We start from the raw sequence: 12345 nt of genomic DNA, 5'->3' as shown, positions 1-12345 counted from the left end.
GCCTGGCTCTAAAGCCACTGTCCTTTGTCATTACACTATACTTTTCACTCCATTTGATTGAGCTTTAGATCTCTAGCTTATCAGTTCTAGTGCATTAGGCCATGGATATCCTGAAATGGCAAGGGAAGCAGAATATGAAGGGGAACCAAGTTACTTAAATAGGTAATGTCTAATCTACCCATCATCCCCATCTGCAGGTTTTTCTTCCTCTTTGTCCTTCAGTAATTCAACATTTAGTAATTATGTAATATAACTAAACCCTGAGGATACAATGATAATAGGCACTTTGTATTTGAGAACACAGCCTAAACAGGAAGACATACCCAAAACAAATGACATGTGATAAAGACAACCATGGGAACAAAGTAAATGGAAGCCAGGATTAGGGAATAATTCCATCTGGGGAGTTAGAAAAGGCTTTACCTAGGTGACATTTTAATTAGGCATCAAAATGTGACTAGGATTTTGTCTGAAAAGCAAGACTATGTCAGAAGAACAGTATAATACATGAACAAAGGTGAGAACACATTTAAGAATGGTTAGTAGTCCACTGAAGGACATTACACCTGAGGGAAGAGAAAATAGTAGGGGGTGGGGGGGAAGATCAGAATGGTAGAGTGGGTCCAGAGCATCATGGGTCTAAAGTCATGCTAAGGAATTTGAACTTCATAATGTGGGAAATGGGAATCTATGGAATTTTAGGCCAGAAATAACTGTTCAATATTCACTGAAAATTTGCTGTATGTTAGGCACTGTAATGATGTTACATGTAATTGAGGAAGAACATTGATAACTAAATGGAGGGGCTAGACTGGAAGACAGGAAAAGAGCAGGGGTAAGGCTATCAGGAGGCTATTACTCCATGAGTCTGTGTAAGAGATAAAGGCTTGAACTAAGTGGTAGCAGAGGGAATACAGTTATAAGAATATATTTGGAACTATTAAAGATAATGTCATGTACAAGTCAGAAATGAATTGCATGTCTGTATTGTAATGGGGGGAACACAAGATAAATGAGTTTTCCGAGGTGGGATAACTAAGTGGCTGGTTGCCAGTGAAGAGAGCTACAAAAACAGGAGGAACCCCCATATCAGGCATACCTCTGTGTATGTGTATGAGAAGAGTATGCAAGATTGGAAGAGTGGAAAGACAGCAAAGAGTTTTAGATGTTTTATGCAGAATATTCAGTGGTGGCTGCCATATAAGAACTCTTAAGTCAGCAGTAAAGATAGCCTAGGAGCCATCAGTTCTGAACCCCCACTTTTCCACCTCCCCTGGATCTCTTCCTGAGAAAGGATGAGTCATATGTTTCATAGCTGTGGTTTGATCAGCAGGCACAATCCATCTGCTGAGGAAAGGTTGGCAGGGCTTCTTTAGTGAAAATAACTTCCTCTTTGGCTCCCCCTTCCTTTTGCTCTGGGAATGTCAGGATTTCTGCAGTTGTGCAGGCCTTCTGCATGGCTGTTTACATCAGGTGCCATAAATCAAAGCAAACAGAGAAAGGAATGGAGTGACTAAAGACCCTAAAATTCAAGTGGGTACTAAGTGAGCTCAAGATTGACTCCTCTTTATTCTGTTTGCTTTTCAAGTAAACTCCCAGTGTGAGAAGAGTCAATAAATACACAATTTCACGTAAATATTTTACTGCTGAGAAGCTCCACAAGGGTAAAGGGGCTACCTCTTACCCGCGTCTAGCAAAGAAACATAGTAGGGCCAGTTGGCAAACACATAAGGTGAAGAGGTTGAAGAGACAGGATCATACAGCTGATCTCTGCCTGGTCCCCCCCACCCCTCCCCAAGTATCCGCAAGACAGTGTTGGTTAGCCACAAACTCTCTTATAGGCACTTGAGACCACTGATTTTTAATATTTTCTTAAAAAAATACAAAGGAAATGAACTCTTTACACCAATACAACTCGGGGAAAGAGGAAAAAAATGGAATTTTAGAATAAAGGGAAAGTGCATCCTTGTTTAGGTTACCACATCCCCACACTCCCAATACCCACAAAGCCAAGAATTTCACTCCGTAACACAGGGGAGCCTTGAATAGTAGCTCAGAAATTCAGAAATGGTGGTACCAAGTACTGGAACTAACAAAAGAGTTTTGGTTGCCTTGATTATTCTGTCCCAGGAAGAATAAAATCCACTCTACGGACAGGTCAGGGAACCTCATAGTAGGAAAAGGACTAATTGTACCAAACACAGCAGTAAAAACCACTCCTTAGCAGAAGTGTGCCCTTAGAAGAACAGGGCAGTAATCAGGTAGCTGAATTTCTACGCTGCTGCCACCCCCACCCCACCCCCAAATAAATAGTAATGAAGTATAATAGTGTAGTAGTATTTGATTCAACACAGACAGACAGTGTCTCACCGACTCAAGGCAAACCTTGCCACGGAGAGATGAGCCCTGGCGGGAAATAAGACGACTGTAAAATCACAGGTACTTCTAGTTTGTTCCCAGGCATACCAAACTCCCACCTTTATTCCATCTCTGCTCCTCCCAACATTTGTTCATTGTTACTCTGTCAATGCCAAGATGCGCACCCAGAAAGATCATGGGGAAATTAAAAGATCCTTCCAATGACACACCCTTTTAAGTCTTCCAGGTTATACCTCAGCGGTGTTCTAGGTTTACTCACGTTCCATCAAATTCTGTTTACTTCCCTTATTCTAAACCCAGTTCTGATACACCAACCTTGTCCCTTAAGGCAATGCCAGGTCTCTCCCCAAGCCCCCCAAGTTTTGATAGGGGGCTTTCCCCTCTATTATCCTCCAGAATGGAACTGTGTCGCCCCTAGTTACCTGCAGACTAGGAAAGACATTTATTCCTGGAAAACAAGACTTGGATTTTACCCAGCTTACTCAAGTTGGTATCCTTCCAATCATACGCTGGATACTGTCCACATCTAGTAGGTCATACTCACCTTAATTCTCTGCAATACGCGAGGCACAACATATATATGGATTCTCCCAAGCACATGACAGTGCTCTCTGGCCAAGGAGAGATGGTCTGGCCTCTCAGATCCATTCAGTGTGCATTGTCTTCCCTTGAGTGTCTGTTACCCACCCTCCTCAGAGAGAACTACCAGCACAAAGTGGAGTGTGTGTCAAATAAGTACAATCACCACCACACTGGTGCTTGTAATCACCCTGTGCACACGGTGAGAAATAGATATTCTGGAAAGGATCCTTGACGCTCCTGTAAACTGTCCCTTGGACTGGTCACTAGCTCTGGATGGTGCTCCAACAACGGTCACTTCTCTCGAAGAACACACACGCCAGCATCACAGCGCTGGGTTCCCATGGATGTCACTACTTCCCAACTGTCGATGATAGGGTCATAGCACTCGATGCTACTCAGCAGGGAATTCCCATCGTATCTGAGTGGGGAAGAAGCAAAAGAAGAAAATGAACTTTCTATTCCTCTCCATACAGTCCTACATTAAAGTTTGCCACTGGAGATGTCTCCCCCAACCCAAACCCTGTCTCGATCCAAAAATTCGGAATGGATCATGTTGTCCTGGATGCACGACGACTCTAGCCTGGCTTCCAAATCCTTACCCCGCAATAGCATAAAGTCTCCCGCGAAGCACTGTGGCCCCTACATAGCATCGTGGAGTGGTCATACTAGTGACAGTTGTCCAGGAATCGGTGCGAATGTTGTATGCTTCAACAGAAGAAAGGTGGGCTGTACCATCAAATCCCCCCACCACATAAATATGGTCATTCAGCAGGGCTACTCCTGCACCTTGGGGGGAAAAAGGCATAGTAAATCAATACTACTAAGCTTAGGAGAAGAATTCTAAAAACAAAACATGATCATTGGTGGCTAGCTGAGTTCTAGAGTAGCTGAGGGATGTGGACTAGAGCCAGACAGGCTTAGAATAATCTAGTTGTCTTTATTTTCATTATGTTTAGAGAAAAGACAGGCAAAGAGGAGAATGAAACCAGACTTATGTTTTACATGAGTGAAGTGTACGGTGAAGAAAGAAATACAACTCTGATTTGTTGATACCCTCTTTGACTCCACCACCACTGCGTATGTAAAGATTCGTCAGCACAGTCGATTGTCCTCTCCTTTAGATATGAGTGTCTTACCAGAGCGCTTAGTGGCCATTGGTGTAACATTAGTCCAATGTCCTGTGTGGGGATCATATTTCTCAACTGAATTTAAAATATTCAAGCCATCATATCCTCCTGAAAACCAAAGCAGAGACCATTTCAGACAGACTGGTAAACCCTCATGCCCATTCCCAGTGTGCCTCTCTCAGAGTGTTTCAACTAATTCTTATAGTTTCAGTTCTCCTTCAAGAGTTCCAATAATCCAAAGAAAAATCTGATAGTACCCTAATTTCTGCTTCCATGAGAAAGATAACCTCAGTTAACAGAAAAGATATTGGGATAGACTAGGGTTTTAGTTGAAAAAAGTCTATGAACTTCATTTTGATAAAAAGGGGTCCCCACCCATTGAGTTCCCTCATCTTCGCCTCCCAGACTGAATACCTAGGCAGTAGATCACTCCACTGGCCACAACTAGTCCAGCACCCTCCCGGGCGGTTTGCATATCTCCCAGCATGCTCCACTGGTCAATGTTTGGGTCATACCGCTCCATACTGGTATGACGCCTACTTCCATCAAAGCCTCCAGACACGTAGATCATATCTGCTCAGAATGAATGAATCACAGACTATTAGAGGATGAGAGATTTCTTTTTTAATTTTTTATGTTTATTTATTTTAAGGTGGGGGAGGGGCAAGAGAGGGAGAGACAGAATCCCCAGCAGGCTCCATGCTGTCAGCACAGAGCCCGATGTGGGCCTGAACTCACAAACTGTGAGGTCATGACCTGAGTCGACAGCAAGAGTTGGGCACTTAACTGAGTGAGCCACCCAGGCACCACGAGGATGAGAGATTTCTATTAATTCTTCTCCTTACAAATTCCCCACAAGTCCTTTAAATGTTTGGGAACAAAAACAAAATGTTTTTTCATGAGATAAGTCAATTAAGTCTTATAGATAAGGAAGACATCAGAGTTAAGACATCTAAAAAGAACGGGGTAAGATGGAATCCTTGAAATCACTCAAAGACTTCAAAGGTGGAGTTTGCAAAAATATAACCAGTGCCAATTCTCCACTCGGCACACTGGAACTTGATTTACCAGCTCTGTGGTCAGTGTTGAAACACTCATGAATACTGAAAAGCCTTGGTAACATTAATATTTCCCAAAGCAAAAAGGAATATTTGACCTCATGCTCCTGCCAGACAACAGGAGAGTTATGAACCCTGATCCAGCCCCAACAAAACGGAAACACTGCCCTGCACACCAAGCATACCTCCTAGGGTGGTGGCTCCAGCAAGGCCTCGTCGGACATTCATAGGGGCTACAGAATACCAGACCCCATCCTCATCTGCTGTGTAGTCTAGACATTCCACCGAACTAAGGCGGGAACGGCCATCATAGCCACCAATTACATAGATCCGGTCATGTAGGGACACTGAGGCCACGTAACGTCTCTTACGAGTGATGCTCTATGGATTTAGGAGAGAAGAGGTACAAATATTTCAGTCATGCAAATCTTAGGCCTTATCTGCTGCTAACCTTCCTGTTTTTATCTATGTACCTCTCCTTCTTCACTGTGAACCGCTGGGACAGTAGTTCACCCTCAAGTGGCCTCCAAACCCTCTTGTTTGTTGTGATGCTTTTAAAGATGCAACCCTTCTCCACATCTGCCTCTCTCCAAGGCTTCCAAAAAGTTTAATGTCTTTGCATTATCCAGTGTCTGATTCCTTCCTGTTCCACTGGGCTAAAGACTGTTATCTTTCTATAAAGTAGAAAAGTAGCCCCAACTGCTAATCAAAGGGCCAGGATTCCAATATCCTAAAAGTTAGGAGGACTGATTAAAAGATTTCCATGTTCTCAGAACTATTATTGTTCATCCAGCACTGAAACAGAGACATACAAAGGGAGAAAGATATAAACTTCAGACTTCAAGTGAACATTAGTTCAATTTAACATAATTTAACAGAGTTCAGCTTAACAGAGCATGACAATGGAGCATGCTGAGAGTTACACGGACAGCTCAGGAAGGTGCTGAAATAGTGGTGGGTCAGGTAAGTTTAATTTCGCACAGGGCCATTGATATTTCTCCTCTTTTGGAACAGGGGCATTGATATTTCTGAAGTCTAATCTTCTAATCAAATGGTCAGGAACGATGGATTGATTAATTGATTTTGAACCTACCATGTACATGACACTATTGTAAGGAGCATCTTACTATTACTAGGCTTTGCTACTTTTAGGGCTGGATTACATATGATCTAGAGTCAGGGACTGAGGACATTTAAACTCTTTCCCAATGACTGGCTCCACCATTACTTACTGGCAAAAAGCTCCACTCCTGAGTCTTGGGGTCATATTTCTCTACCACGTCGATGGGAGACTGCTGGCTTCCGAAGCCCCCAACCACCAGAAGCACTTCATTGGCTCCTGAGGACAAAGAGAGAAAAAGATAGGTTACGTCACCATCCCAAGCTGGGAAACTACTCATAGGGAAACATAAGTAGAAACAGTTGTAGGATTTTGTTTTATGTGGCCCAGAGAAGCAATCTGAAATAGGACACTCATCACAAGGCTGCCTAACAGGAAATTATTTCTTTCTGAGGCTCTAGCTCTTGAGGACCTGGACCTCTGAAATTAAAATTTCAGGACAATATTAAACTCCAGAAGGCAAACTTGAACACACCACACCATTCCAACCTACCTACATGCCTCTGGCTGAATAATAAATGAGGTTCTAAGTGCAGGCAGGGGGCTAAAGGAGCTCCCTGCCCTTCTCAGGCTGTAAAACTCAAGATGGGAGTTTTTTGCAATGGGGAAATAACATTGTCCTACTAACCTTGTCTCAAGAAAGTGGAAAGTTGTGGTTTAAGGACCAAGTGGTAGGCTTTTTTTAATAATTTTTAAAATGTTTTTATTTTTGGGAGACAGAGCATGAGTGGGGAGGGGCAGAGACAGAGGGAGACACAGAATGTGAAGCAGGCTCCAGGCTTTGAGCTGTCAGCACAGAGCCCCACACGGGGCTGGAACTCATGAACCATGAGATCATGACCTGAGCCGAAGTCAGACGCTTAACCTACTGAGCCACCCAGGTGCCCTCCAAGTAACAGATTTTTAAAATTCTCTTCCATGAACTTTTATTTTTCCAATGTAGCCAACTATATGACCATGTTCCCTACTAATTCATCACAACTGCCAGGGAATCGTAACAGGTTTTTTTCCCCCTTAAATGTTTGTTTCTTTATTTTGAAAGACAGAGAGTGAGCAGGGGAGAGGCAGACAGAATCCCAAGCAGGCTCCACACTGTCAGTGCAGAGCCCAATGTGGGGCTCGAAGCCACGAACTGTGAGATCATGACCTGAGCCGAAATCAAGAGTCAGACACTTAACTGACCAAGCCACCCAGGTGCACCATCATAACAGCAGGCTTTTAAAGAAAGTCTTTTTCTCTGTTTTCCCAAAGAAGATATTTTGATGTCCTTCATATCTTACTCTCTCCCGTAAAGCCTTCTTGTATTAAATATCTCCTCCTTTGCCTCTTTTCAAAGAGCAAAGTCTTTTGAGAAAATCCTCTGTAAATGTGCTCTACTGAAGTGCATGGAAAGAATGGAGTGTTTTGTATGATTCAATTACTAGGAAGACATTTGAGAGACCAAGGCACTATTATAAATAACTGGACTTTAAAGAGTAAATGGAATACATTTCTTTCTTTTTAAAAAATGTACTTAGAGAGAGAGAGAGAATATGTGTGCACACATGAGCAGGGAAGGGGCAAAAACAAAGGGAGAGAGAGAGAGAATTCCAAGCAGGCTCCAGGCTGATGGCGCAGGGCTCTAACCTACGAACTGCAAGATCATGGGCCAAATCAAGAGTCGAATATTTAACCAACTAAGCCACCCAGGCGTCCCACAAATGGAGTACCTTTAAACTGCCAAAAACAGATGCATCCCTGATGAAGTAATGGCTCTGACAATTATCATCAGTGGCTGCTGTAATCATTAGGTGAAAGCAAAAATACTACTTTATAATGCTAAATAGGAAGTATACAACCATCACCTATGAAGTATTCTTGCTAAAAAACTGAACCCAAATCTTGAAACTTACCAAGATTCTAGTGTAATCACCAGTTTACAGACAATACAGGGGACAGAAGAACACACTAAATGACACTACATGGATACAATCAGCAAAATCCAGAATGTGGGAAATTCTAGAAGCCAAACATCTTGGTTTCTTAAATAAATTGCAAGGAAAAACCAAAGCAGGAGGGACAAGCCTATGGATTAAAAGAGACTAGGGGCACCTGGGTGGCTCAGTCGCTTAAGTGGCTGGCTTCAGCTCAGGTCATGATCTCACAGTTTGTGAGTTCAAGCCCCGCATCGGGCTCTGTGCTGATGGCTCGGAGCCTGGAGCCTGCTTCAGGTTCTGTGTCTCCCTCCCTCTCTGTCCCTCCCCCTCTCGCAATCTGTGTCTGTCTCTCAAAAATAAAACAAGCGTTTAAAAAAATTTTTTTAAGAGATAAAGAAAGAAAAGAACTCAATGTAACATGTGGACCTTGTCTGGATCCTGATTGGAGAAACTTAAGTGTTCAAAAGCAAAAACTAGGGAAATACTAACAGGTATTTATATCTGATGAAAATAAAGAACTGGCTGTGTTTAAGGGTGATAATGGTGTTTTAGATACATTTAAAATTTTTTTAATGTTTATTTATATTTTTGAGGGCGGGGGGAGGGAAGGAGGGGCAGAGAGAGACAGACACAGAACCCAGGCAGGCTCCAGGCTCTGAACTGTCAGCACGGAGCCTGACGCGGGGCTCGAACTCATAAGTGGTGAGATCATGACCTGAGCTGAAGTCTGACACCTAACTGACTGAGCCACCCAGGAACCCTGATATATTTTTAAAAAGCTCCTTCTTTCAGTGATACGTATAAAAGCATAATATATATGGATGGAATTATATCCTGAGATTTCTTTCAAAATAGGCCATGAGTTGATAACTGTTGAAACTGGGTGATGGGTACAGGGAATCATTATATTTTTCTGTTTCAGTATATGCTTGAAATTTTTCTTACTATCCCACACATAAACCATGAAGTTTAACCTCATTTAAGAGGACACCTGTCTTGTATACTTGCCAGATAAAGTTAAATGGACCCTTTTCCAAGGTGAGCCAGTAAGCAAGTCTCAGCAGTCAGCTCCTTTCAGAAAATCAAAGCCTTTGAACAAAGGGTCTTTTCATATTATGCTTATTTTATTTGTGCATAAAATTCCTTCAAGCTGGAAGAGGCCAGGACCACAAAGTATTTGTTTCTTCCTTGGCAGCACTATTCCCCTATTTACCCCTTTCTTACAGTACTGCTTCTCTCCCTCTGACTTGAATAGAGAAGGCAAAAACAATTCTATTCACACACATTTCCCTCTGTAGGTAAATAGGATACTAGTGGATGATATCTGTATGGCTAACACAATGAACATACTCCACAGCAACTGAGAGGCATTTTCTATGCTTTGCACATTTAAAAAATTCCCACTGATTTTCAGCTGTAATTCCTGTTGCTTTATGTAATTCCCAGAAACAAAAAAAACAAAAGCCTAGTATTATGCTAAGTGAAATAAGTCAGGCAAAACAGATACCATATGTTTTCACTCATATGTGGACCCTGAGAAACTTAACAGAAGACCATAGGGGAGGGGGAGGGGGAGAGGGAGAAAAGTTACAGAGAGGGAAGGAGGCAAACCATAAGAATCTCTTTAAGCACTGAAAACAAACTGAGGGTTGGTGGGAGGATGGGGGAGAGGAGAAAGTGGGTGATGGGCACAGAGGGCACCTGTTGAGATGAGCACTGGGTGTTGTATGGAAACCAATCTGACAATAAATTATGTATTTAAAAGGCATTTTTAAAAAAAGAACATACTCATAAAAATGAGTTCTGAGGGGCGCCTGGGTGGCGCAGTCGGTTGAGCGTCCGACTTCAGCCAGGTCACGATCTCGCGGTCCGGGAGTTCGAGCCCCGCGTCAGGCTCTGGGCTGATGGCTCGGAGCCTGGAGCCTGTTTCCGATTCTGTGTCTCCCTCTCTCTCTGCCCCTCCCCCGTTCATGCTCTGTCTCTCTCTGTCCCAAAAATAAATAAACGTTGAAAAAAAAAAAAATGAGTTCTGAGTTTCATTAAATTCTAAGTTTCTCAAATGTTAAAAAAAAAAAAAAGCCTAGGGGAAAAAACCACTTTCTTGATAATATTTCACTCAGGCAGCTTCTGAAGGATGGGACATAGAAACAGGTAAGAAATACTTAGACTGTGTTACAAAACCCAGAAAACTGACAGTGCTTCCTCTTAGCTGAAAGTTTCTCCATAACAGTCTGGGAACTATATGTTTACAGTAGAACTTGGACAAATGTATCAGCATGAGGCACTCAGGGATTTTATGGTTCTAAATGCCTGGGGTCCTAGACCATTGGTTCCAAACGTCTTTGTCATGAAGGACTCTTTTCATTATTTTCCCATGACAGATCTTGTGTGTGTGTGTTTTTTAAATGTTTTTATTTATTTTTCAGACAGAGAGAGACAGAGCATGAACGGGGGAGGGTCAGAGAGAGAGGGAGACACAGAATCTGAAGCAGGCTCCAGGCTCCGAACCGTCAGCACACAGCCCGATGCGGGGCTTATTTTCCCATGACAGATCTTGTGTGTGTGTGTTTTTTAAATGTTTTTATTTATTTATTTATTTTTTTTTTTAATTTTTTTTTTTTCAACGTTTTTTATTTATTTTTGGGACAGAGAGAAACAGAGCATGAACGGGGGAGGGGCAGAGAGAGAGGGAGACACAGAATCTGAAGCAGGCTCCAGGCTCCGAACCGTCAGCACACAGCCCGATGCGGGGCTCAAACTCACGGACTGTGAGTGAGATCACGACCTGAGCCGAAGTTGGACGCTCAACCAACTGAGCCACCCAGGAACCCCTGGGTTTTTTTTTTTTTTTTTTTTAATGTTTATTTATTTTTGAGACAGAGAGAGACAGAGCATGAGCGGGGGAGGGGGAGAGAAAGAGACACACACACAGAATCGGAAGCAGGCTCCAGGCTCTGAGCTGTCAGCACAGAGCCCAACGTGGGGCTCGAACTCATGGACCATGAGATCATGACCTGAGCCAAGTCGGACGCTTAACCCACTAAGCCACCCAGGTGCCCCAGATCTTGTGGTTTGAAACACTGTCTACCGAGCTGCATCTAAGTAATTAACTTGCTGGTACTGCTGGAGTTACATGTAAGTACCAACAGAGCTTTTGATAAGTATGAGAGCACCAGTGTTTTCACACTGAACAGATATAATCTTAATTTTTTTTTAATGTTTATTTTTGAGAGAGAGAGAGAGAGAGAGAGAGAGAGAGAGACAGAGTGTGAACAGGGGAGGGGTAGGGAGAGAGGGAGACACAGAATCCAAAGCAGGCTCCAGGCTCTCAGCTGTCAGCACAGAGCCCAACGTGGGGCTCAAACTCACAAAGCATGAGATCATGACCTGAGCTGAAGTCGGACACTCAACTGACTGAGCCACCCAGGCGCCCCTGAACAGATAGGAGTTTAGTCTTTATTTAGACTGTGTAGCTTTTTTTTTTTCCAAAAAAAAAAATGTTTATTTTTATTTTTGAGAGAGGGAAAGACAGAGTGCATGTGTGAGCAGGGGAGAGGCAGAGAGAGAGAGAGAGAGAGAGAGAGAGAGAGAAAATGAATCCCAAGTAGGCTCTGCACTGTCAGCTCAGAGCCCAACTCAGGGCTTGATCCCTCGAACCGTGAGACCATCACCTGATCTGAAACCAAGACTTGTTCGCTTGACCAACAGAGCCATGCAGGTGCCCCGAAATGCCAGTTTTCTTTCTTTCTTTAATGTTTACTCATTTTTGAGAGATAAGAGCACAAGCATGGGTGGGGCAGAGAGGGGGACACAGAATCTGAAGCAGGCACCAGGCTCTAAGTTGTCAGCACAGAGCCTGATGCAGGGCTCGAACCCACGAACTGTGAGATCCTGACCCGAGCCAAAGTCAGACGCTTAACTGACTGAGCCACCCAGGTGCCCCGCCAGTTCTTTTCTTTTTTTTTTAAACTAATGTTTATTTATTTTTGAGAGGGAAAGAAAGAGAGTGAGAGCAGGGGAGGGGCAGAGAGAGAGGGGGACACAGAATCCAAAGCAGGTTCCAGGCTCTGAGCTGTCAGCACAGAGCCCGACATGGGGCTCGAACCCAGGAGCTGTGAAATCATGCCCTGAGCCAAAGTCAGATGCTCAACCAACTGAGCCAC

At 43.3% G+C, this 12345-nt stretch overlaps 1 protein-coding gene across 2 annotated transcripts in view; it reads right to left on the bottom strand.

Annotated features, from left to right (window-relative positions):
- Positions 1 to 1842: 1842 nt before the first annotated feature.
- KLHL12 (kelch like family member 12) overlaps positions 1843 to 12345 on the bottom strand; it is a 34542-nt gene continuing 24039 nt past the window's right edge. For both annotated transcript variants that reach the window (XM_025921118.2, XM_086694485.1), the window contains exons 7-12: positions 6379 to 6485; positions 5332 to 5527; positions 4503 to 4661; positions 4098 to 4196; positions 3561 to 3747; positions 1843 to 3379 (exon numbers count right to left, since the gene is read on the bottom strand). In XM_025921118.2, the coding sequence (XP_025776903.1) occupies positions 3253 to 3379; positions 3561 to 3747; positions 4098 to 4196; positions 4503 to 4661; positions 5332 to 5527; positions 6379 to 6485 (875 nt within the window). In that variant the 3' untranslated portion in view covers positions 1843 to 3252. The remainder of the gene's footprint in view (positions 3380 to 3560; positions 3748 to 4097; positions 4197 to 4502; positions 4662 to 5331; positions 5528 to 6378; positions 6486 to 12345) is intronic.

This window comes from Puma concolor, chromosome E4 (genome assembly GCF_028749965.1).
Source record: "Puma concolor isolate L17-30 chromosome E4, mPumCon1.1.hap2, whole genome shotgun sequence".
Taxonomy (NCBI): domain Eukaryota; kingdom Metazoa; phylum Chordata; class Mammalia; order Carnivora; family Felidae; genus Puma; species Puma concolor.
Note: the sequence above shows the minus strand (reverse complement) of the source record. Positions and strands in the feature narration are given on the sequence as shown.